General features: G+C 51.4%; 5 protein-coding genes across 5 annotated transcripts; 2 read left to right on the top strand and 3 right to left on the bottom strand.

The window, feature by feature from the left end:
- Positions 1 to 4,021: 4,021 nt before the first annotated feature.
- Positions 4,022 to 6,097, bottom strand: VC83_07261 (uncharacterized protein). The gene is made up of 2 exons (XM_024470837.1): positions 5,597 to 6,097; positions 4,022 to 5,547 (listed from the first exon to the last, which is right to left on the bottom strand). The coding sequence occupies exons 1-2, from the start codon at positions 5,834 to 5,836 to the stop codon at positions 4,219 to 4,221; spliced, it is 1,569 nt and encodes a 522-aa protein (XP_024321800.1). The 5' UTR covers positions 5,837 to 6,097; the 3' UTR covers positions 4,022 to 4,218.
- Positions 6,098 to 6,312: 215 nt separating this feature from the next.
- On the bottom strand, positions 6,313 to 9,800 carry TPS2 (threalose-6-phosphate phosphatase). The gene is made up of 3 exons (XM_024470836.1): positions 9,040 to 9,800; positions 7,043 to 8,987; positions 6,313 to 6,992 (listed from the first exon to the last, which is right to left on the bottom strand). Exons 1-3 carry the CDS (start codon positions 9,406 to 9,408, stop codon positions 6,484 to 6,486), a joined length of 2,823 nt encoding a protein of 940 aa, XP_024321910.1. The 5' UTR covers positions 9,409 to 9,800; the 3' UTR covers positions 6,313 to 6,483.
- Positions 9,801 to 10,411: 611 nt separating this feature from the next.
- On the top strand, positions 10,412 to 13,370 carry VC83_07259 (uncharacterized protein). Its single transcript, XM_024470835.1, has 2 exons — positions 10,412 to 11,713; positions 11,763 to 13,370. The coding sequence occupies exons 1-2, from the start codon at positions 11,433 to 11,435 to the stop codon at positions 13,213 to 13,215; spliced, it is 1,734 nt and encodes a 577-aa protein (XP_024321937.1). The 5' UTR covers positions 10,412 to 11,432; the 3' UTR covers positions 13,216 to 13,370.
- Positions 13,371 to 13,819: 449 nt separating this feature from the next.
- VC83_07258 (uncharacterized protein) lies at positions 13,820 to 15,940 on the bottom strand. The gene is made up of 3 exons (XM_024470834.1): positions 15,166 to 15,940; positions 14,828 to 15,074; positions 13,820 to 14,777 (listed from the first exon to the last, which is right to left on the bottom strand). The coding sequence occupies exons 1-3, from the start codon at positions 15,318 to 15,320 to the stop codon at positions 14,085 to 14,087; spliced, it is 1,095 nt and encodes a 364-aa protein (XP_024321938.1). The 5' UTR covers positions 15,321 to 15,940; the 3' UTR covers positions 13,820 to 14,084.
- Positions 15,941 to 18,048: 2,108 nt separating this feature from the next.
- On the top strand, positions 18,049 to 21,430 carry VC83_07257 (uncharacterized protein). Its single transcript, XM_024470833.1, has 3 exons — positions 18,049 to 18,415; positions 18,551 to 18,691; positions 18,775 to 21,430. Exons 1-3 carry the CDS (start codon positions 18,402 to 18,404, stop codon positions 20,984 to 20,986), a joined length of 2,367 nt encoding a protein of 788 aa, XP_024321972.1. The 5' UTR covers positions 18,049 to 18,401; the 3' UTR covers positions 20,987 to 21,430.
- Positions 21,431 to 25,143: the final 3,713 nt, after the last annotated feature.

Genomic DNA, 25,143 nt, shown 5'->3' with positions numbered 1-25,143 from the left:
AATCCGAAACCTACATTGCCCCAAGTCAATAAGCAAATACAAGATGACAAATCTTGGAAGCCAGCCCTCCAACCTCCTTATAAGAACAAGAACACATGCACTGTCGCAATGATTGGAGCCGCACCATTTAATATGCTTCGGAAGCAGAAGGGAGCTAAGGTTTTTGCAGTATCATTGAAAGATATGCTCGCTGAACAGGCAAAGGAGGAAGCGAAGGAAATCAACCCAAAACTGATCCTCCCAAAGGAGTTCCATAAATATCTCGATGTGTTCTCAAAGCAGGCTGCAGATGAACTCCCCCCTCACCGATATGCAGACCACCACATCGTCTTAGAACAAGATTCGAAATTAGGACATGCGCCCCTTTACAACATGTCAAAGGAGGAACTTGATCTTGTGAAGAAATATATTGACGACAACTTGTCGAAAGGATTTATTGAAGCTAGCAAAGCTCCCTTTGCCTCTCCTGTCCTTTTCGTCCGCAAACCAGGTGGCGGACTTCGATTCTGTGTTGATACCGCAAGCTAAATGCCATCACAAGAAAAGACTCATACCCACTACCCCTCATCGATGAAACATTGGCTCAGATCACAGGTGCCAAATATCTTACAAAGATTGACATTCGTCATGCATTTAATCGGATCCGTATGCAAACAAAAGAGGATGAAGATCTCACTACCTTTAAGACGAGATTTGGATCATACAAGTACAAGGTCCTCCCTTTTGGCCTTACAAATGGCCCTGCAACATTTCAGCGATATATGAACGAAACCCTTATGGAATACATAAACAAATTTGTTACAGCATATATGGATGATCTCCTCATCTATAGTGCAAATTGATCTGAGCATACCCAGCACGTGCAAATGGTTTTACAGAAGCTCCGCGAAGCTGGACTACAAGCAGACATTGCAAAATGTGAATTCTATGTCCAAGAAACAAAATTCCTAGGGCTTATCATTGGAATCTATGGCATGAGAATGGACCCCGCAAAAGTCCAAACTATACTTGAATGGAAAGCACCAAGGTTGCTCCCACACAAGCCTTCATTGGGTTCTGCGTGTTCTACCGGCGGTTTATAAGAAGCTACTCTACTATTATGAAGCCACTGGTAAATCTCACAAGGAAAGGTCAAATATTCGAATGGAACCAAGCTGCCAGGCAGCCTTTGAGCTGATTAAAAAGACTGTTACAGAAGCACCTGTGCTACAACACTTCGACCGGGACAAAACAGCGTATGTAGAAGCAGACGCCTCAGACTATATATCCTCAGGAGTTCTATCACAGAAGGAGTACTACACCCCATTGCCTTCTTCTCAAAGAAAATGACACCTGCTGAGTGCAATTACGAGATCTATGACAAGGAGCTACTGGCCATCATTAGATGCTTCGAAGCATGGAGACCAGAAGTTGAGGGCACAGCAATGCCAATACAAGTTTTGTCAGATCACAAGAGTCTTGAATATTTCATGAGCACAAAAAAGCTTACTAGGCAGCAAGCTCGATGGGCAGAATTCCTCTCTCGATACAATTTCCAAATTATATATCGACCTGGCAAGCAGAACGGAAAAGCAGATGTGTTAACTCGAAGACCAGGGGATAGACCAGAAGGGAATGAAGAAGATGACCGTCAAAAACAACAGCTTCAAACTCTATTACCTCTTAAGAGACTCCATCCGGATCTCGCACAGCAGCTAGAACTCAAAAGTCAAGGGCAGGCACAAGATGCTCAACTTGCACCAATCCTACCACAAGATCAAAGCATCCATGACCAGATTCAAGCTGCGCAGCTCCAGGATAAATTATGCAAGGATACAATCCAAAGACTACAGAACAACGAGCGAGATAGCTCAAGTATAGCCTTAGCACATTGCGAAGAGAGAAATGGACTCTTACTCTACCAAAATTGAGTTTGGATCCCAGAGGACATCCAAGTTAAACTCCTACAAGAAGTTCATGACCAGCCAGCAATGGGGCACCCTGGAATTGGAAAAATGGTTAGCATCATTAAGAGACAGTACTACTGGCCTCGTATGGACAAGACTATCACTCAATATGTAAAGAATTGCCATATCTGCAAGAGATCAAAACCAACCTGGGATGCATACAATGGACTCCTACAACCAATCCCAATTGGAAGCCAACCATGGAAGAACATATCACCCGATTTTATTACAGGATTACCATTATGTGAAGAAAACAATTCTATCCTTGTAGTAGCATGCTGACTTACAAAAGAGCGCCATTTTATCCCATGCTTTGCAGGTAAAGAAGGCACTACAGCAGAAGCTACAGCGAGGTTACTACTCCAGCATGTATGGAAACACCATGGTTTACCAAATTCCATCATCTCAGACAGAGGGCCCCAGTTTGTAGCTGTAGTGTGGAAAATCCTCTGCAAAGTTTGGAAAGTTACAATCAAATTGTCTACAGCCTTCCACCCAGAAATGGGCAAACTGAGAGGTTTAATGCAGAACTCGAGCGATATTTACGGGCTCATGTCAACTATCTCCAAGACAACTGGGTTGAATATCTTTGCATTGCTGAATTTACAGCAAATGCCCTTCCATCAGACTCAACAAAAGTTAGCCCATTTTTTGCAAACAAGGGTTTCGAGCCAAGAATGAGCTTTGATATAGAGGATAGCACGTTCCAAACTGCCCTTCAAGAACATAAGGACATAGCTCAAAACATGAAAGATATTTGGGAATTCCTACAAGACCAGATCGTCCTCTCACAAACCCGAATGGAGCACTTTGCAAATCAAAACAGGAAGCCAGCACCAAGATATAAGATAGGAGACTGAGTCTGGCTTTCTACTCAGAATATCAAAACCCAACGACCCTCAAAGAAACTTGACCATAAGCAAGTTGGTCCATTTCAAATCCTTGAGCGAATTGGGAATGTTGCATACCGACTCCAGCTACCACCAAGCATGAAGATACACCCTGTGTTAATGAACAATAGCTCCAAAAGCTTCTACAGCCCTCTATGATTCATTACATGTCATCGCTCCTTAGTTACCCACAAGATTGGTTAAGTTATGACATAATTTGTCTATAGGGGTACTCTGACCTTGGACCTCCTTTCACTTCCTATAGGCTAGGAACCTAGGAGATGGTTCTATGGGATTCTCTTATGTCGACTACAGTTACCATGCCTGGTTAGTCATGGTAACTGTAGTCGACATAAGAGAATAGAAAGTCTTGAAAAATGAGAGAACTACACTCCTTTAGCATAAATAGGATTGCCATTTCCTTAAGAAAGGGCAAGCAGACAATACAGTAAATCGACTATCACATACTTCCACGTCTTTTCCAAGCCAAGCATTGATCTTATTACTCCTTGTTTCTGAAAAGTCAGTGAGGTGCTAACCTCTGACTTATCCCTGAGTTCTCAGACTCAACATTTGTTACAACTTGTCTAAACCACTCCACTACATCATACACTTGATTGCTGCATTGTGGAATAGTCTAAGCTACAACCCTTTGGCTCTGTTTCCTAAGACAGTGTGTTGTCTTAGTAAAATCATCCCTCCCTTGGGTGGCTAGATTCTCACATCTGGTGCACCCACCATTACAGGCTAGACTGTAGCATGACTAGGCTAGTGGATAGTTGCAGGAACTAGTGGATATTAGATACCTATCTAATATCCACTAGTTCCTGCAACTATCTTAACTAGGTAGTTAAGCTATCTATCAACTATCTAGACTATCTATAAGGCATGACGCCACTATATAAGTAGATAGTATTCCCTTAGATAGGAGCTTCGTGCTCAACTTAATATAGTATTCTTTACAATACTATAATGTGTTACTTAGAAAGCTACATAAGAGTGTGATCTCGATCTTAATCACTTAGCTAACAAGAGGCGCAGCAGCTACAGAATGAGAGGGATGTTGTACAGTAGGTAGAGCAGGAAATAAAGGCAAGTAGTAGTCGGAAGCCAATGGAAGAAACGTGTGCATGTCGCTGTGGCAAGTGTGGTGGGACTAAGCACAATACGCGGACGTGTCAGATTGTAGCAGAGACCTCTTCGGAAGAGGATTCCGAAGAGCTTTAATTGATTTTCATCGTTGTCATAGAATTATGTACTGTTGTGTTGGCAGAGTATGATAAAGTGCCTCGCTCGCTTGGATGCGTCGCTCGCTATACTGTACGTTATACTATTCAAAGTATATGTCTTATAAAGTGAATAGTACCAATATCAAGCCGTCTTCATAGCATATACCTAAAATACGGATTCTCCACATCCGTCAAATCCTTAAAAGCCAACTTATCCCCCTCCACCACATCCAGCTCCATCGCCTCCCTCCTCCTATTATCCCTCCCCAGCACAAAATACAGCACCACACTACTCACAATCGTAATACAGTAGCATATAATCAGCCCCAACCACAGCATCGGATAGTGCCTGCTCTTCGTCTGACTCTTAATCAGCAGCGGCCCCACGATATTGCCCACGCAGTACGCCACAAAGATCGTCGCAGCCATGAAACTCTTCTTCGTATGCCCCGCCACATTCGACATCCCTATCGCAATCACGAGGCTCACCACCGCCCCAAACGACCCCATGATGCTGTACCCCGCCACCGGCGCCACTGCATGGAGCGACCACTCCGACTGCCAAATCATTGCGCAGCCGGCGATGACAGGGAGACAGCAGAGCACAAGCAGGATGATGCGGATATTCGGGTAGCGAGCCGACAGCCAGCCCATCAACAGGATGAGAACGAAACACAGCGCGCCGAGCGGGAATTGGAAGAGCATAGACTGGAGCGCCGTATAGCCGAAGGTGCTGACGATCAGTGGCCCGAAGCCGGAGACTGCGCCGTTGACGGTGTATGCGCTAGCCATCATGAGGAAGATGAGGTAGGTCTTTCGATCGAGAAGGGCCTCGCGGACTTGTCCTGCCTTGAACTTCTCGCAGCGTAGTCCGGTCTGTCCGCGTCGTAGCCGCTCGGTTGCTACGACTTTCTCCTCGGGGGTGAGGAACCAGGCTGTCGCGGGGCTGCTGGGGACGAAGAAACACCAGATGCCGAAGAGGATGGTGAGGCAGCCGGCGAGGAGGTAGATGTACTGCCATCTCTTCAGCGCGCCGCCCGTGATCTGACCAAAGCCGTAGTTGACTGCGCCGCCAAGGATGGTGAAGAGGCCGGTGCTGGAGAACCACCACGATTGCCGCAGCGTCTGTTCTTGCTGCGTGTAGTACCCGGCGACGATGGTCATGAAGGCGGTGGGGATGACGGACTCGACGAAGCCGAGGAAGAAGCGCTGGACGAAGAGGCCTTTGAAGGAGGTCACGGCTGCGGTGAGCATGCAGATTAGGGCCCAGAGGATGACGACGGGACCGAGGACCCTGCTGAGGGAGAAGCGCTGGAGTGCAAAGGTCATGGGGTAGAGGCCGGCGAGCATGCCGAAGTAGAAGATGGAGGTTGCCCAGCTGAGGCGGGTGGCATCGGTGGTTGGCGGGGTAGTTGTCTTGTTGACTACCGCAAGAGACAGGTCAGTGGTCATGCCGAAGAGGACGGCAGAGCCTAGGATTGACTGCGAGAATGTTAGTCACAGTGACAGAATGGATGAGGATAGTAGCTACTTTGTCATAATAGACCATCCCGTATCCCACAATCATCGCGGGAATCAAGAAGAAATCAATCTTGCGAACTACTCGCGCTTCAGCTAACGGATCGATAGGCTGGGCATGCAACCCCACGATCGCGAGTGCAACGTCGTCCCCATCAGAAAGATCAGGCGCATCAGTCGCATAGTTCGACGTCGTCGTCGCATCCATCGCAGGAACCCCCTTCTCGTTAGCTTCAGTTGCATTCTCCGCCATCTTACAATTATCCTTCCGTAGAAGTTTTCCAAATAACTGAGTCAATCACAATGAAAACTCCAAAGAGGCACCCAGCTCAAAGATATAAAGTTCGCACCGCCAAGCTGCAGTGCATACTCGCATTATATTTTTTGCTCACCCAATCGCCGATCACGGCCTTCTTCGCCGCCCGTCCTGCGAGATCTTCATTCGTCAATCATCGCCTTAGTACAGCTTTAACCACTCCATCTCGCACGAGGCGTTCCAATTTAGCTACTACGGGTATGGCATATTTTGCTTCCTCAACGATGATTTGGTGGGCTGAGTGGTTGAGGTTTGGAGCATGGGCAGCTCCCCACTTCACTAGCGTGGGGTTATTGTGGACTGGACTGGGCACCGCCGACAGTATGCGGCAAGAAGCGCGACGAGCACATATGTAATGAAAATCTCAAATGTTGAACGGGCGGCTATATGAAAATATATGTGATTACCACAAACGCATGGCCGCCTAAGGCGTTTGTTGCTTATATTTAGTTATATCATGATATCTATCTCATATACTCATGCGTGCAGTGCAAGCACAGGCGTAAAACTTTAAAAAATCTAAAATGCAAATGCTCATGACCCTTTTGCCTCCATCCGTATCCAAATGCCGCAAAGCAAAACTCTCACAACTTGCCCGCGAGCGTATTCCACAGAGTGTTGCATGGAAGTGGCTCACTCGGTTGTTTCAAGCCCGCGAGAGTGGCCAGGCTGTGAATCACATCAGCCGGCTCGGGGAGATGCCAATGCGCCAGCGTCATCCGGCTGCTTGACCCGACCGTAACTGTGAACATGGTCTCCTCGGGAACCCCGCTGGCATTAAGTGCTCTGAACATATCCTCATCTGTGAAGTCATCGCCCAGGCTGATCAAAAATTCTGGGGCCTCCCCGCCTGTAGGCACCCCGTCCTTAGTGGTGTGGTTGGAGATAAGGCGCTTCACGATCTCGCCCTTGTTGATGAATGTTGGTCGGACTTCAAGATTCATTTTGCCAGTCATGACTTCAACGTCCCATTTCTTGGCTACAGTCTGTTCAAGTTCGGTCTGACATTCGCGTGCCATGTATGCGGCGAGTTCTTGGTCTGCCCGGCGGTAATGCCATGTTAGAGCGCAGCGCTTGCGCTCAATAAAGGAGCCTGTGAACGATTAGCGTCTGTAAAGTAACTGAATGGACCGACTTTCTTACCTTGTGTCCTTTCAGTATATTTCTGGAAAACATCAATGACTTCCTTCTGCCATCCCATATCCGTCGTCTCAGCCAAGTTCTCCCAGGTGTCGCTTCCCGGAGGACGCATGAAGCTGCCATGTTCAGCGCTGAAACCGACTCCAGGGATATCACCAAGGTGCTCAGTTAAGAACTCTTGGTCTCTGCCACTAATAATCCAGATCTCGTTCCGGGTATCAGCAGCTAAGGTGTGGAGGGTTGTGATCAGAAGCTCGCTAGGCGTTGCAGCTGCGGGATCCTTGACAATGGGGGTCAGGGTGCCGTCGTAATCAATCATAAACAGTCGCTTTTTGGCCTTGGTAAACTGCGCAAGCATCTTCTCTCTGTCCAGAATGGGGGTAGTAACAGAAGTACTGTGCGACGACAAGACAGTGAGGAGTCTTTTGATGTAGCCAGTAGTCCATGCCTGGACATTATGTGTCGTGACGTGCTTGTAGAGGTCTTCGTGCGTCTCCTTCTTCTTCTCAGGTGACATCGTCAAAGCATTGTTTATAGCATCAGCGACTCCAGTCAAATCCCACGGGTTGATATGGATCGCCTCCTTCAGACTTCCCGCTGTGCCGGAGAATTCAGACAATATGACGGGGCCGTGGTTGTCCCTTTGACAGACGACATATTCCAAGCTAGTCGTGTTCATACCGTCTCGTACACTGGTAATCAGGCCGATATCTGCCGCTCTGAGAAGCGCTAGGTACTCATCTTGTGAGAGATATTGAGGGTAGTGCTGAACCGGAGAGAAGCCGAGAGACCCGTAGAGGCCATTAATCTTAGCCACAAGCTCTGAAACCTTGATCGTGACCTTGTTTTCAGAGTCTTGCCTCTCTTCCTCAATGCTAGTGGGGCTCGTAACTTGGATTAGAACGACCAGGTCGCGCCACTCAGGGTATTCCTCGAGGAACCGTTCAAAGGCCATAAGCTTCTGAGCAACACCTCGGACGCTATCCAGGCGATCTCGGCCAACGATGATCTTCTTTCCTTGGTATAGCGTGTTGAGTCCCAAGAAGTTCTTCTCAATTTCGGGTCGCCCAAATGCAAGTTTCTCGACCCCAGCTGCGTCAATGCCGATGGGGAATACTCCAACCGACACCTTAGAGCCATGTGCCTCCACGCCAGCAATATCTGACGGCAAACCAAGAACTCTGGTGCAGCAAGAAACGAAATGCCTGGAGTAGCTAAATGACTGAAACCCGAGCATATTCGCGCCGAGCATACCAAGAAGAACCTCGTTTCGACGCGGCAAGCACCGCAAGAACTCGCTACTGGGGAAAGGAATGTGTAGGAAGAATGAAATGTGCATGTGGGGAATCTTTCGGCGCAGTATAGCTGGCACCAAAAGTAGGTGGAAGTCGTGAATCATTACGATGTCTCCCGGCTTGTAGATTTCGAGGATCTTGGCGGCAAATCTCTCATTCAACCGTTGGTAGTCCTTCCACGATTTGCGTTCTGCCCTGCCATCTGAGGGAACATGTTGCTTGTAGTGGAAGAGAGGGTAGAGCTCATTCTGTGCAAAGCGGCGCCAGCGGCGCTGATCCTTCAGGAGCAAGTCCCCATCGGAAGAAGCGTCTATGTCATCATATAACCAGACTGGTACGGTCTTTCCGCGGCTGTCATGGGCAAGCTGCCACTCTAACCGGGCTCGGTCGTCCTTGCCTATCCACAACCCTTCGGTTGGGGGAGGAGTAACTGGCCTATTATCGTCTAAAGGTATGGGAGCAGATGCTTTATTCAGAGGGGGAACCCTTGTAGAGGTTGTTGTTGCCGGAGGGGTGGTGGGTGGTGATAATTCGTCAGATTGCTCAATCTCTCCCGTCCATCCAACTAAGGTGTGGTTCCAAGGTGTTTCGTTCGATGAGAGGTATGCGAATGACTCGAATAGGGCAGAAGTGCCATGGCGTTGCTTCAGATCCTGGTATAGTTAGTCTACCGCTACTGCATATGGTGATCGATTAACAACTTACCCAGTCGGAACCCTTTTGGTACTTCAGAGAATAAGGGACACAGAATGCGGCTGATATGACCGAGCCGGTAAGTTCAAGAGAGGGAAAGGCCGACCTCGGGTCGATGTCCGTCAGCGAGGCCTTTCTCTGCGGGACTTCATTCTTGAGAGCTGAGGGTTGAGGGGACGGATCAGCCAGCTGGGCCGATGGAGACGGAGTTGCTAAGCGGCTGCTATCCACAGCTGGGAAGTACGATGACCCAGGGGCTGCCGAATATGTTGCCGGGAGGATTCCTGGGGTCACTGATCCATCCTGGGCGGTGGAAGGCACAAGTCGTGGTGACTCTGTCCACTCGGAACTGCCACCGACGACTGGTGACCTTTGTGACATTATGGTATAGTGGTGTTTTCGAATTGGGTGAGAGAGGTCTCAGTCTATAGACAGGCGGGCAGTCGTCTGCTGGAGAGGTTGACAAGGCTCGCACCTTGGTGCCAGTCGTTGGGAGTGCAATATATGTATCGTTCGGCTTGCGTGAATCAGTTGCAGACGTGAATGTTCAGCGTGAATGAACTTCTGGCACGAGGAGGTTTGAAAGCGCTTCGGACTGCGCTTGGTAGGAGGTTGGAGGTCAGGTCGAGAGATCTCTGTACTCAATGGGCGGTGACGCAGCGAGTGCGGGGTTGAAGGGCGGCGTGGGTTATGTGTAGTGATGTATGTATATACGAGATTAAATGGTAAACAATGCTGATGCTGATGCTGATGCTGATGCTGATGCTGATGTTGATGTTGATGCTGATCAAGTTATTCCAAGCTGAAGGGGCTGCAAAGCAGGCGTGGTGGGATGGTGGGGCAGGATTGGGTTCGGTGTTGGGGGTGTCGGGGGTGGGGGTGGGGGGTGGTGAGGGGCAGACAGGCAGGTAACTCTCTCGTCAGCCGCCGCTTTTTTGAGGAAGCGTGAAGCAATTACGCCGAGTGGAGTGTGAGCCGGAAGTGCGTCGGCGAGGGTGAAGGAGGAGTATTCAGATAATAAAAACCTGGGAAAGGATTCAAGATTACGAAGAGTAAGTAGATTGTGAATGGGATGATTTACGGGAGAGAAGTAGGAACAGGAATAGACGTGGGGTTTAGGACAAAATTGTGGGAGGGGAAACAGCAGTACATTTTTTGTAGTGGCAGCGGGATAAGATAACGGTGTCGGCGTGCGGGATTGCTGACGATGATGAGCATACATACGTCGGCGTGTACCAGATACCTGATTGGTACTGTCTGTTACTAAGAAAAACGCGCATTCAACAAGGTACCATTTGAGTACCCCAACCATACACCCACATGCATCACGCACGATGTATTTTTCTTCCTCCAGCCAGCTGCAAGGACCTCGACGAAACACGAAAACATCTCGAATTTTATATTGCAATTATGGACTCACAAATTACCAGAGATAGCAGAGAGAGCGATACACGTGGAAATGGCGAAAAAGCCCTCTCTCCTCTCAGCCTTGGTCAAGAGGCCTGAAGATGGTGCAACTACGGCGCCGGCTGAAGGGCAAAAACGTTCTCCTCCCTCTGCATCTATGAAGGCGCGGCAATAATCTCCCCCTCGTCGCTGCCCAACGTCGGGAGTATTCGTACCGACCCACGACCCATCCCAAGACCCATCCCAAGACCCATCCCAACCAGCCTGGTCTCAGACGCATTCGGCCTTTCCTCGTCCGTTCGTCCTGGCCGCCGTCCTCACAAGCGATATAATAAGCCCGGGCCGAGTCTCACTGCCTGCTTATTGCGGACGGAGATAGAGATACCATACTCTAAGTACGGAGTATATCCTCGAGTAATGGCTGAGCTCGCCGTGCTCTCCAAGCCATGCTCTCCAAGCCATGCTGACCAAGGGCGGGCCTGCCATGTTTACGCGCCCAACACCCTGACCAACCCGCATACTATGCCCACAACAGCTGGAATAGACGCGACCATGAGATCGCATGTCCTTATTCCGGCTCCGATTCGTGCGGCTACTCGACTTCCCATTCACTGATCGTTTCTCAATGAGGTCCAGTCCCAGTCCCAGTCCCTGTCACATCGACGTCGTCTCTCACCCAATCAAGTCGCTGGCGGCTGCAACCACCCAGGCAGCCGCTGACAGGAATACATGGCAGAGGCGGCCACTGTTTCAACCTTCTGAGCTTCGAGCTGGACGGATTGGCTCTGCCGGCGTGACGCCGCGTTCGAGGTCGCCGAGGACGTGAGTGTCGCGCGTCACTCTCCCGTTTCATCCATCGAGTCGAGACCGCGACGTCGCGACTCATCTTCGAACTACAGCTGTCGTAGGATCAAGCTTGGCCGGCGATTGACGGCCTCTGATTCTCCACATGCTGCTGTCGGCTCCTACAAGTAGGGAGCCTCTTCCCCCCGGCATGCATGAGTTCTAAGTTCTTGTTTCCATCAGTCTTTCCGTTGCGTCTAGTCACGCGTTTTTCATTCTTTTCCTTCTCCGCCAGTCTCTCTTTTCATAGAGTCAGCGCCAACAGTCACTCCTATTTGTTTTTACTCATTCGAACACCTGCACTTCTCTTTAAAACTTTCCTTTTCGACGCCTATCTCTGTACAACCATGCACTTCTACAGTGTTGTTTCTGTATGTCTATTATGGTCGTCCCTCGCCGCGGCTGGCCCGCTCCCTCGGGACAGCTTTCGCAAGCTGTGAGTTCACGTATTATCACCTCGCCAGGGCCAAACTAACTATCAACAGCCAATTCCGACAAGTCGCCCCATTTAAGAATACAACAAGCACTACAGATTCTGCGGCGGCTACGATCGACGTGATTCCCGTCGCTCTCACACAGACGCCCGTCGACACTGCAACCGCAATCACCAGCTCTAGCGCTGAACTTTCTACCGCGTCGACAGCAACCACATTGTCGACATCAGGATTTGCTAACACAACTTTGATCTCTTCGTCCACTGCAGCCACCTCTGCCGGAGATGTTCCAATTATCACCTTCACCTCCCCAACAGCAACGGCTGCTGGAGATGGCGCAAACGCAGCCCAAACAGCAATAGGGGCTTCCCAAACCACCACTTCTTCGAACCTCAGCGGATCCATTGTCGCGGGAACGGGAAATTCCTCTAGAATCACGCTCGTTTCGGCCAATTCCAACACAGACGCATCCGCCGACTCCAAGCCGACAACCGGGACACAGGTGTTCCCCTTTGAGGAGTCTCTCACGGCTACGCTTGGCGCAACATCGACTACCGCAGAGGCATCATTCACCTTTTCATCCGACCTTGGGACGCCTACCACCCCATCATCGCACACCACAAACGAGCCTGTCGCTATAACCGTGTCAGGCGTGGGAGTCGCAGTACCCGTAACCCCCAGCTTCTTCACCAGTGCTACCCCCCTCCCAACCACCACGGACGCCCCCACCACCACGTCCGATACCTCCATAATCAAGGTGCCCACCATCATCAGCGGCACACCCACCGCCCTTTTCTCAACCGCCAGCGACGCCGCCAGCATCAGCGCCGAAAACCTCCGCCTAGCCCGGGAATACAACGACATCTACGCAACGCTGACGCCCGACTCGATCTGCGCCCCAGACAGCATAGCCTGCGTCGACGGCGAACGCGCCACCTGCGTCGACGGCCGTTACACCCTCACGGGATGCGGCTTCAACTCGCAGCTCTGTTACGCCATGCCACTCACACAATCCCCGGGCGTGGTCGTGAATTGTGAGGACATCGCGACTGCGGAGAGGGTTCTGGGACTGCCGAATAGCTTGAGTGTGACGATTGGTTCGGTGCGTGTTGTGGTTCCTAGCACAACAGCGAAGGTGGTACAGGCTACTACTGTGGCGGATGCTGCGGTGCAGTCTTCGAACTCTGATGGGAGTCAGGGAGGGTTGGATGAGGCGACGACGGTTTTGCACAGGACTATCGTCTCAGCTATCACCATTGCCGTGTCTGATTTCGCGCCCTCTACAGTTGTTCCGGCTGCTGATGCTGTGACGGCAGTGGCGGTTGCGAATGGGAGTGGGAGTCTCATCTCTGTTGTGCCGGTTGCTGCTGCTGCTGCGGGCGGTAGCGGGGGTAAAGAGGAGGGTCCAGTGACGGCGACGGTTACGCGGTCGGTTACGGTTACGGTCACGGAGCAGTTTACTGTTACGAGAGCCGGTGTGACGGCCACGGTGACGGTGGGTTGATTGATATATTTGATATATGGACTGGAAATATATGTTGAAGCGTTTTGGGATGGGAAAGAGGAGGGAATAATTACTTAATGGAGGTTGTTTAATCTAGGGTTATCATATTTAGGTCTGCAGTATATATATTGGTATATCATATCTCATAGCATATATCATTTCTTATCATTGAGTTCATGTGTTCTCCTTCGCGTGCCACGGGTTGTATCCACGTGTGAGCCGCGAAGTCTAGCAGTATTATCCTTTCATAAGATACTTGGTATATATAATGCAGTATGCAACATTCCCCAAGCCCTAGGTGTCCGTCTCCTCTAGCAGAGCCGGCCAAAGCCGGTTAATCTCACTGGTATCTACCCATATCACTGTATGCCTCTCTCTATCCATCACCTCGACCAACATCATCACTCATTTCATGCCAAACTCAACCAATGCTATCTATATGAACACAACAAAAGCCCACACCAGTTCCCTAAATATCCAATCTCCTCTCATCTCGCACTACTCCCCCCTACGAAGCAGTAACCTTACTCTCCTCAATCGCCCACTCCGCCCTCCCCATCCTCCTCAGCGTCTCCTCCCCATCCCCCGTCAACTCCGGCCGTCCCAACGGCGTCACACTCCCCACAAAAAACCTCGGACTCCACTCTATCCCCCCCTCTTCACGCTCCCGCGCCTTCCTCCGCTGCCGTTCCTCTATCTCCGTCTTGAGAACTGTCGCGCGTCCGAACTGGCGTGAAGTGATGGCTTCGGTAACGCCGGACCAGTAACGCAGGGATTCGTTGGGGAGCTGAGAGGTCTCGGGCGGGAGGATCTTAGGGGTGAGTGTGAGGGGGGTTAGGTCGATGATGGAGATTTGGGTCTGTAGAGTGTTAGTTGGGAGAGGAAGGGGGAGGAGTTTTTTTTGGGGGGGGAGTAGGACGGACCTTAAAATTCGGCGCAAAGGACACAAACACCTTCTCCTTCCAGTTGCCGGTAATGCGCGCGAGCACGTCCTTCTCTGGCACATTGGCGATGCGCATCTTATCGTCCTTCTCGGGGTCGTACTTGAACACCACGCCCTCGACTCGGTTCTGGGCCTTGCCTAGCCAGCCCTCTTCGAGGTAGTGGAGGATAGTCTTCGTGCGCGTCTTGGGACAGGTGGTGTAGCACTGATCCCCCACGCTGACGCTTAGACCACCGCGGAGCAGACCGCCTAGATGTGCGGCCGGGTGAGTGAGCTGGTACTGCTCATCGTCGCGCTTGTGCAGGGTGATGAAGATGCCGAGGTTATGCTCGCCGGGTGTGACTTTAATGGAAGTCCCTGTGAACTTCGCGGAGAGCTGGTCGAAGCCGCGCGCCGAGAGGCCCTTAGCGGGGCACTCGACGTAGAAGGCTGAGACGGGGGGGTGGTGGGAGGTCTGCTCGGTGAGGAAGGAGATGCGGATGGGCTCGTCGGTGGGTTTGGGGGCGGGCGAGGTGGGTTTGGCCGACGCCGTGGACTTGAGGGAGGACTTGGAGCTGGAGGGGGTGGTGGCGCGGAGGCTCGCGACGGAGGGGGCTACTTCGGCGACTTCCCAGTTGCACTGTTGAGTATTAGCTAGGCCATGGCTGGTAGGCGCGCAGGGCGTGTTACCCTGAAGAACTCGCCGAGGGTCGAGTTATATGGCTTGCAAGGCTTGCCCTTCACATACTTGAGGTCTTTGGTGAACCAGAAGCGTAGGACCTCGAGCATGCGGTCGAGAGCCTCGTCGGAGTCGCCGATGGCGGCGAAGGTTTCGGGGCGGTCGAGGTACGTCCAGTACTCGAGGTTGGGCGTGGGCTCTAGTAACTGCGCCGGGAGGGAGAAGCGCACTGATGCTATGTCCTTGACGCCGATGAACCTGTGGGGGGAGCGTGGTTAGCATCGGGTACGATGAAGGGCGCGAGCCCCGCCACATCGCGCTCGGTGGGTTATAAGAGGAGGAGACGTACTTTCTCAAAATGCCCAAGAACATGCGCAGCTTCGAACTATCATCCGGTGTCTTCTCGGTGGCCGCCTCAGCAGCTGCAAGCACAGAGTTCGGTGCTAGGGCCGGTGGGGGCTCTTGTGAGGCCTCGATGGCGGATGGGCTAGAGGTTGAAGCCATGATGGCTTGTCCCTGCGGAGGTAGTAAGTAGTAGCTTGCAACTCGAAGATAGTAACTTTAGTATCTTAGTGTGTCGACAAAGTCGTACGCAGCCGTGAGGACTTGGTTACAGCGATAGCGGTGATATTGCGTGTTCTGATGGATGTTTGAGGGAACAATTATAGCCTGGTCTGGGTTGAGATAAGATAGGCAGGGCGGGCGGTTGGAGTGCGGCGGTGGGCGATAAATCGCGGGGTTGTTTCCGCGCCGTAAGCTGCACCTCGAAGCGCCAGAACAACGTCCTCTTTGAAGCCAACGGCAACGAGATGAAATGTAATAAGAAGGAAGAAAAAATCACACACAAACCTCGCCGCCGAAGGCGCAGACTTAATGGCGCGTCGGCTATGTCTACACGACCAGCCGACCACAGACAGATGAGAAGGTGATAAGAGGGAGGAGATGTTGGAGCTTATGGCGGCCGGCGGACTTGTACGGACCAATAAATCGACCACGGGGATGGAAGGCGCGACGAGATCAATTGACGCCTGCGGATCAGGGGGAGCTGATTGCCAGACATGCGCAAGTACCAAACACGTCAAATTTAGTATGAAAGCTACCTTTTCTATTTAGGTGAAGGGGGAAGGATGAGATTTTGATAGATATGCCCCTCTCCTATAACTAATCCAACTGTTCCAGTGTCGATCACGTGACTTAGGCATGTCTCATGGTCACGTGATTGAGATGGAGGTGCTAGTGCCATGACGTAGTTCACGTGACATGGACAGGGACATTTGTTCGTCCAGACAAACGGCAAGCAAACGGCAAACGGCAAAGGCAAACGAGCGGCAAACGGCAAACGGCAAACGAGCGGCAAACGGCAAACGGCAAACGGCAAACAGCAGACGGCAAACGGCAGACGGCAAACGGCAAACAGCAGACGGCAAACGGCAGACGGCAAACGGCAAGCGGCAAGCGGCAAGCGGCATTCATTCTATCACGGAGTTTTCTCTCCGCTCTGGTCGCACCGAGATCCCTCCCATTCATCGTCTTTATGAATATGTCTCTGCATGCGTGCACTGGTGATATCACAAGGCAGTAAGTAGTACACCGGGACACCCCGAATACGATGCACGAGAGGATCCTGGATCCCAATCTGATAGTTTTCGCATCCGTTGTCTATGTTCTTTCCGGATGCAGGACCGCCAATGAGCTCCCGAGCTCATTGGTAGGCTGCTGCGGGTTCCCAAGCCATCAACGCCATCAACGCCATCAATGACATCACCACACGTCACACATCATATATTTTAGTTCACGCCTCGCCGGACTAAGGCTAAAGGCGTAGATGAGAGTTAACTGTGTGATATTAGGTGGAAAATTAAGGCCTATGTATGTCTCAGACTAACAAAGGGACTAGGGGACGAGGGGACGACTCGCGGATTCGTCAGCAAAGAAATAGTCGCGCTGTCAGTTCTCATTTCGGCCATGTTCAGCGGCAGTGTTGGAAGTCGGGATAAGGAACGCAACGTTGATATGTATGTATCCCGAGGCTTTCTTGCCAACCAAATATGGAGATTCGGTAACTGGAACGGCGGCCCACTTTGGGACAGGCCCTCCCATCGCCCCTCCCATCCCCCTCCCATCGCCCCTCCCATCCCCCTCCCATCGCCCCTCCCATCCCCTCCCATCGCCCCTCCCATCCCCCTCCCATCGCCCTCCCACCCCCTCCCATCGTCCTCCCTCCCCCTTCCATCCCCTCTGCCCCCTCTGCTCCCTCTGCCCTGCCCCACTCCGCCCTGCCCCACCCATACCCCCCTCCCCTCCCCACTCCCCACTCCCCCTCCCATGCCCTCCCATCCTTCCATGCCCTCCCATCCCTTCCATGCCCTCCCATGCCCCCCTCCCACCCCTCCCACCCCTCCCATCCCCTCCCATCCCCTCCCATCCCCTCCCATCCATCCCCTCCCATCCTCCCCCCCCCATTCCCCCAAAGCGATAAAAGCTACACTAACTACAGTACCTAAAATAGCTACCACACCCACACCCATAACCCATACCCATACACCCAATACACCCCCCATACACCCCCCATACACCCCCCATACACCCCCCATACACCCCCCATACACCCCCCATACACCCCCCATACACCCCCCATACACCCCCCATACACCCCCCATACACCATACACCCCCCATACTACACCCCCCCATACTACACCCAACACCCAACACCCAATACCCATACTGGCTACAGGCTACTGCTACAGGCTACTGCTACAGGCTACTGCTACAGGCTACTGCTACAGGCTACTGCTACAGGCTACTGCTACAGGCTACTGCTACTGGCTACTGCTACTGGCTACTACTGGCTACTCCTACTGGCTACTCCTACTGACTGTCTACTCCTACTGGCTACTCCTACTGGCTACTCCTACTGGCTACTCCTACTGGCTACTCCTACTGGCTACTAGCTACTTTACTACTTCACTACTACTACTACTACTACCTCACTACTTCACTACTGCTATACCACCTCCATGCTCAACTCTCTTATCCCATCATCTCACATCCTTCCAGAAACTCATCGAATAGAGCCTTTTACGCCTTTTACGCCTTTTACGCCTTTTACGCCTTTTACGCCTTTTACGCCTTTTACGCCTCTTACGCCTCTTACGCCTCTTACGCCTCTTACGCCTTTTACGCCCACCATCACCGCCCACAACCCCACCCCTCCCCCCCCGCCCCCCCCACCCCCCCTCACCACCCCAGTTCAATACATATACATAGCGTCACTGCTCGTATATAATTATCCTCATCTGCAGATACCCCCGAAACTCATTTGAACTGAGACATACCAAACACCTTTGAATCTTCTTAGTTCTCAAACTTAGTTCTCAAACCCCGCCATAATCACTAAGACCCAAGATCACTAAGACCCAAGACTCTCTCTTCTTCAAGGACTCGCGACTACCGCTCGCTCGCATTATTTCAAGTCTGCTCCTCGCATTGGCCTTCTTCACCTCACACATGCACTCGACGACGACCACAGACGCTCAATCATAGGCGCCTTCTCACGACTCCTCACCTCGTCGGCTCCTTCCAGATGTTTCGTAATAGGTGAGCAAATGCGCCCAGATTCCCCCCGTCCGGAGCAGACCTCGCACCGTCGGGAAGCTGCACAGCTTGTGCCGCCACACGATCGCATTCTACACACTCTATTGACTTTTGAAACATTGCTGACATTTCCTCAAGAGTATCTTCCCAAAAGCCCGGCGACGACCTTTACGCCCACTTCAAGGCCAACTTCGGCAATATCGTAGGTGCCACAACCGCCGGGGCGGCGGTTGTGCCGTCAAGTCTCGTTGTCGACCCATCAAACCTTATGGGAGAGTCGTGAGTATTTCCTTTCCCCGCCCACGGCAAAATAAGAAGTCTAAAATGGCATTCGCCTGGGTTGCTGCTGAACTCCCATACAGAGCGCGGACCCAAGCCGAGATGAAAGACCTAGACCCAACACCGAGAGCACAGAACGAGCCATGGCGCTTCACACCCTCGCTCCTCGACCCGAACTCCTATGCCTTCTCGGCATTCGCGAGCCAGATGCCCGCATACTATACCCCAGGCGCCAACGGAAATTCTCTATACCACAGCCAGGCCGGCGACCTGCATACACCCAGTATGGGCGTTGGGATGGGCGGGGGAACGCCATTGTCAATGCAAACGGGCGAGGGAGGCGTAGTGCATCCTGGGCAGGTCTACCTCCAACAACCCCACGCGCAGCAGCAGGCCTTGCCTCCGCAGAGCTTCCAGAACAATTACACTGGTTACCCGCCTACCACTGGCCACGAGCAGCAGCAGTCGTATGCGCCGGCAACATTCATGCGCCACGATACGGGCTACGAGACAATGGACCACGATGGTACGCCGATGCAGGCCAGCGGCAGACAGATGGAGCTTACTTCCATGCAACCGCCGATGATGACATACCAGCCACGGCAATTCGAGATAAATGCCGCTGCGCCGCTGGCAGCGGCTGAGAAGTTCCGTTTTCACGTGATGCTCAATGCGCCTACGGCTATGATTTCGAACACCGACGAGATTCCTGTTACATACTTGAACAAGGGCCAGGCGTACTCTGTGTCAATCGTCGACACGCAGCCAATGCTTCCTGTGCCGATGGGCACTCGCTACCGCACCTTTGTGCGCATCTCGTTTGAGGATGAGCAGCAACGGCAGAGGCCCGCATCTTGCTGGCAACTGTGGAAGGAGGGACGTGGCACCAACGAGGCCCACCAGCGCGGAGGAAAACTGCAGGCTGTTGAGTACGTCGAGGCGACTCAGCAAGCCGACTCGGACGACAAGCGTACGCGTGTCGAGCTAGAATCGGCCTCCTTCGATGGGTTCTCTGTCATCTGGACCCCCGGCGCAGCTGGGCTGGCTGAATGCACCCTGGCAGTTCGCTTCAACTTCCTCTCCACAGATTTCAGCCACTCCAAAGGTGTCAAGGGAATCCCCGTTCGCTGCTGCGCCAAGACCGAAGTTCTGGACCCGGGCTCGCCACATGCCGTCCCCGGCTCCACTGAGGTGGCGTACTGCAAGGTCAAGCTGTTCCGCGACCACGGAGCGGAGCGCAAACTATCCAATGACGTTCAGCATGTGAAGAAGACGATCGACAAGCTCAAACAGCAAATCAATCAAACCGAGGCCGGGATGAAGGACTTTGGGAAGCGCAAGCGCACTGGCTCGATTTCAAAGGCTACTACGAGCCAGCGAGCTGGGAAGGTGCCAAAGCACAAGCGCACCTGGTCCGTGTCCTCAGCTAGCTCTGCTGGCGGCCACATCCCCGCCGAGGAAGATCTTCATTACAAGCTGCAGCAGCAGCAGGACATGTTAACTAGCACCCGTCCAGTGAGCATCCTCTACCTTCGCGGCGCCGAACAAGACGACCCGGATCTCCACCCCGTCGCCCTCCCCGGAGAGCAGTGGGACCCCACAAAGGTCGACTCGCGCGACAACGCCGCTTGGCAGCAGCACACTAGCGTCCGCAGCGTCTCCACCGCCGGCACATCATCGCTAGTGTCACCATCCCCCAGCTCGACCTCCCTGCACTCGCAGGCTATGCTTGGCTCCTCCGCCATCCCGGTGGCCGCGCAGTGGGGCGACTACCACGGTTTGCGCGGCGCAGACGTCTCATCGAACCCGCAGCATCTCGCCAGCCCCCCTGACCAGCTCACCAAGATCCCCAAGACAGATGATGCGGGGGGTCTCAGCGGCTGGATCGAGGCGCTCGGTGTTGACTCGTCGTATCGCCCCCCTGCGGAGCCCGTAGGGAAGGCAGTCGCTTGCTTCTACGTCCAGTACCGTGATGCGTCGCCTACGACGAAGAAGCCGTACTATCGCGCTGTATACCTCCCCCAACGCACGCTGAGCGATTTCCTCGCTGAAATCGGCACGAAATGGGGCCTTGACCCTACGACCATCCGGCGCTCACTGCGTGTCCTCCCTAGCGGCCTTGAGGTCGAGATGGATGATGAGGTGGTGCGCGAGATGCGCGAGGGACAGGATGTGGCGTTTGAGCTGAAGAATATGGCAGCTGTCAAGCGCGAGTGGGAGATGACGATTGATGATGAGGGTGCGGAGGGAGAGGAAACGGAGACAGTGGGTTGCGAGATCAGATTGTTGTTCTAAGGATGATACCCATGACCAACGAAGACTGGTGTCGAGCGCCTGGGCATTCACAACCTCCAGCGACAAAACTCTCATCGATTAACAACCTACCACGGCACACACATCTTCGCACATCACGAAAAGCCAGGGTCTATGTACAGTACATGCACGCATAATCAACGCGCAAATTTGGATTGCCCTCGCATCGCTCAAAACATTTCCTACGATTACCCCATTTCATGCACATATTTTTTTACCCTCTTCGTCGAACACTCGACTCTTATAGGCAACAACAAACGTACACGCTTATTTCACATTTTTGGGGGTTTTTTTTTTGGGCGGCAACCAAACTCGGCAACAATTACGGGGGGGCATAGAAACAACCGGCTGCATGAAACGAACGAGCAACACGTATTACGCCTTTCCTTTTTTACTTCGTTTTTCTAAAAGGCAACGACAACTGGCAAAAGGGAAAGGGGTTTCTTGGGGGGGGGGCGCAACAAGGAGGGGGGCGCGTTTATGTGATTTATTTTATGAGTAAAAGATTTATATACCCTATATACCCTACATCTACCCAAAAAAGATTCATGTACCCCACCGCCGTCCGTAACCCATGCAATTCCCGTGACCTCGCTGCCGTAACCTCGCTATCGCCCCCTATTCGTGTGGGCGGCGGCATTTTCTCATAATATGATAAAATGGCTCCGTGAGGGGACCCCCTAAGTCGTCGTATAACCCTACGACGACCATCGTAAGTTTTGGCCCCCACCTTAGACCTAAGTCCTAATATCTTAATGACTATAAGCCTAAGTGCTTTAAAATTCAAATAAGACACTTTAAATGCCTATAAAAGGCTAAATATACATTTTTATAGTTTAGTTGTTGAGATTTAGTTACAAAATTCATGATTTTGGGTGTAAAATGGGCAACTCGCTTGGGTGGGCAACTCGCATGTGGAATACGTTATAAATCTTTTACTCTTATTTTATTTAATCATTTCCTTTTATGGATCGCATGTGACATACGTTATAAATCCTTTAGTCTTATTTTATTTAATCATTTCCTTTTAGTTGCGGCTGAACCTAGAACCGGGGAGATTGGAGAAGAAGCGGCATACTGTCGATGGAGCGGAGACTTCTAATGGGAGTGGCTGAAGCTGAATGCATGGATGTGGGTAGATGAAAATAAATAACCTAGGCCGCTAGTTTTCTGGCAAGTTGAAATCGAGAACATTCGGAGATGCTTTACCAACCATTCATTACTGCCTTACACTTTGCTCGTCGTTCGTTTTGTGCATTTCCCACCGTGAAGCTTGCCCGTCATGTTATGCAGAGGCCCTACGTATTCACACCCGAACGTCCGAGTACGACGTTGCTGGTGACAGATCAGTAATCCAGGCCGATCCATAGGCCCTCTCATCGCCCCCCCACCGCTGCGCCAAGACATCCATACAGAACAGCGCGTCGTCATTTCCAGAGAGAAAGATTAGCGTAGAGTACTGATCCAGCAGCACCTGCAGATAGCCGCAGAACCCGCCGAGGCCCCTACTGCACGCGCTAGAGGGCGGGCGAGACAGAGTATGTGTGTCTCTGGTGGGAGGGCGGAGGGGGACCACATGCCGTAAATGGCAATTGGTATAAGCAGTGTGGTGGAACAAGTAGTTGTAGAGGAGACTGAGCGCCGAGAAGGGAACTTGGAGGTAATAGTCTCCCTGCACAGCACAATGGAAGATGCCCGTACTGTGGTGGTGGTAGTGGTGGTAGTACAGTGGGTGCTCACAGTACCAGGGGCACACTAGCCAAGAAAAACTTTCCCATCTCCAAAATCCGATGCTTTAGGTAAGCATCGGATTTTTGGAGATGGGATGTTTAGCGTAAAACATCCCAGCCTCGGTGTGGACAAACTTCACGGAGATTGGATTGGGAGGGGACCCACCATCCGATCGCCGTTGGCCGCTTTTTTCGCGAATCTGCTTACCATAGCAAACATCGCTGCCGGCGCCGCAGGGCCGGGTGTGCGCGCGTGGCGACTCCGTCGTGAGTGGATGGACGTCTCGGAGAGGCACCGCACAGGAGAGGACGTGCAAATCCCTGGGTATCGCTTGCGGGACTTTCCGTGACTTTTTGGGGTGCGTGGTGTGAGTCGGTGGAGACACGCAGATGCGAAGTACGAGATAATATTCAGGGGGGCAGGTATCAGGTGCACAATCGTATGTTTAGAGCATAAATCTCGAGGGGGGTGTGCAGATATCCTACTGAGCCGCAGCAAATTATGCCCGAGAACAGAGTAGGGCCGTCCCCGCCTGCCTTACCAGCTACAAACAGGCCTCGGTGTGGCCGGTGCCAGTGTGTCATGACAGTAGACAATTTAGAAGCTGCTCTGCTTCGTTTTGTAGCAGCAAGGGACCCCTGTAGGCTAAAGGCAGAAGACAGCAATTGCTATCGTTATAATACTCATACTTGCTATGGTAACAAGTATGGACGAAGAGTACTAGGTACACTTGTGGTATCACTAGAAAGTAGCTTAGAGAGCTTAGAATCATTAAGAATAGCAACAGATGCGCTATGATGGCTAAGGGCATCTTGAAAGCTTAACTAATGCTTAAGCTCTTAAAGCTTTCTAGTTCTCCTACAAGGATATTTGCTAGCCTACCCCTCTCCTCTGCCTCTATAATGTCTCTTAGTTAAGAGGCATTTGGCTAACCCCTAGTTTGTTACAATAGTCACAGAGGTCACGATGCTAGTCTAGGTAAAGTAAGCTAGATTGAATCTAAAGAGAGAAGAAGAAGAAAGGAAGGAAGAAGAGGCTATTCCTCATTGTATGCAGCTATAGGCTTAGCAATCCCTTGTAACCTTAGTGGCTACTATAGCTGCCTGTTCTTATAGTTGCTAGCGGCTATAATGTGCAATCATAGCAAAGTTGGCCTTATATATCCTTTATACAGCTTGCCTTTTCTAGGAGATGGTCGACTCTTAAGAGTGTCATGACACTCCTTCGATATTTGTGTCATAACCCTTTGATTCGCTTTAGTCTCTAGTACTTATTTCACTATGTCATTCACTTCACCTGCTTCACTCACTTCACTCACTTCGCTTCACTTGCTGACCTAGATCAGCCCAAATGTTGACTACTGGCTTAGGCTCTCTTGTTATTGGCTCGCTTCACTAGGGCTCGCTTCTAGGGTTCGGTTAATTAGTGCCTTCACTTATTTGGCACTAGGGATTTTTACTGTTATATAAGCACTTATTGCTCATGTCTCTTATTAATCTTTTAATCCATTTTGCAACTACAACGGGCAGGTTGGTGTCTAAAACATGGCTTAACTACAACAAGGACACCACACAGAGAGAGAGAAGGGAAATAGAGGAGAATAACTTATAAAGGACAGGATGAGGGGACTAAGTAATAGGGGAAATGTCAATCATCAACTATACCACAAGATACCAACTATCTCGTGTACGCTAGCCTAGCCTAACACCAGCACAGATTCAACTCTCGGGCTAGGATAGTACATACATAGGGAGTTAGGGGCAGAAGGAGAGCCTACGGCTATAGTACTCCTTGAGACTATAATCGTCGGATCCGCCTAGTCGCTTCGCTCCCAGTCGGAATAAGCAAGTTGTCTTGTAGGAAGCAAGATGTCTTGCCCTAACATTTAATTTCCATAACAATTCTATAACGATTCAACAACATATCTAACCACAAGACTACACTTCGTGAAGCAAAGGAATGGCTCCTTGCAGGGTTGATTATATCCTCTGAATCCTCCAGACTAATAAAGATCCGAAGAAGACCGTTAACCTCCTTAAAGCAATATAGTGGACTCGAATTGCATAGAACAATTGTGTTACTAATACAACAATTCAATGCTGCTTTGTCAAGTTAACAGTAGTTAAGAAACCAGTTGAGATTAAGGTTAGAGAGGCTGATGAAATCAGAGATCAAGAGGCCCTTCAAGCTCAAATGGCACAGATACCAGAGATTCAAGATCTATTGACAATTGAAGAATTAGTTAACCCTCCTGCTGAAGAGATTGATGATCTAGATGATGATGTAATAGAGGCAATACTTACAGTCAAGATCAAGAAGATGATATAGGAGAGGAGGGAGACGAAGAGATGGAGCCTCCTGTCTCTATATCTAAGGCTATTTGTGCTCTTGAGACTCTACAACAATTT

Source organism: Pseudogymnoascus destructans (assembly GCF_001641265.1).
Source record: "Pseudogymnoascus destructans isolate 20631-21 unplaced genomic scaffold scaffold_18, whole genome shotgun sequence".
NCBI lineage: Eukaryota > Fungi > Ascomycota > Leotiomycetes > Thelebolales > Thelebolaceae > Pseudogymnoascus > Pseudogymnoascus destructans.
The sequence above is the reverse complement of the archived record's forward strand: the minus strand, read 5'-3'. Positions and strand labels throughout refer to the sequence as shown.

Bases quoted from the DNA above. Each gene is read 5' to 3' on its own strand.
- VC83_07261 (XM_024470837.1), bottom strand. From the start codon at position 5,836: ATGGCGGAGAATGCAACTGAAGCTAACGAGAAGGGGGTTCCTGCGATG. The intron at 5,548-5,596 runs GTAGCTACTATC...ACATTCTCGCAG, and splicing joins GGATGGTCTATTATGACAAA to TCAATCCTAGGCTCTGCCGT.
- TPS2 (XM_024470836.1), bottom strand. From the start codon at position 9,408: ATGTCACAAAGGTCACCAGTCGTCGGTGGCAGTTCCGAGTGGACAGAG. The intron at 8,988-9,039 runs GTAAGTTGTTAA...TAACTATACCAG, and splicing joins ACCAAAAGGGTTCCGACTGG to GATCTGAAGCAACGCCATGG. The intron at 6,993-7,042 runs GTAAGAAAGTCG...AATCGTTCACAG, and splicing joins ATATACTGAAAGGACACAAG to GCTCCTTTATTGAGCGCAAG.
- VC83_07259 (XM_024470835.1), top strand. From the start codon at position 11,433: ATGAGTTCTAAGTTCTTGTTTCCATCAGTCTTTCCGTTGCGTCTAGTC. The intron at 11,714-11,762 runs GTGAGTTCACGT...AACTATCAACAG, and splicing joins CGGGACAGCTTTCGCAAGCT to CCAATTCCGACAAGTCGCCC.
- VC83_07258 (XM_024470834.1), bottom strand. From the start codon at position 15,320: ATGGCTTCAACCTCTAGCCCATCCGCCATCGAGGCCTCACAAGAGCCC. The intron at 15,075-15,165 runs GTACGTCTCCTC...CTCCCCCCACAG, and splicing joins TTCTTGGGCATTTTGAGAAA to GTTCATCGGCGTCAAGGACA. The intron at 14,778-14,827 runs GTAACACGCCCT...AATACTCAACAG, and splicing joins CCCTCGGCGAGTTCTTCAGG to TGCAACTGGGAAGTCGCCGA.
- VC83_07257 (XM_024470833.1), top strand. The intron at 18,692-18,774 runs GTGAGTATTTCC...ACTCCCATACAG, and splicing joins TCAAACCTTATGGGAGAGTC to AGCGCGGACCCAAGCCGAGA.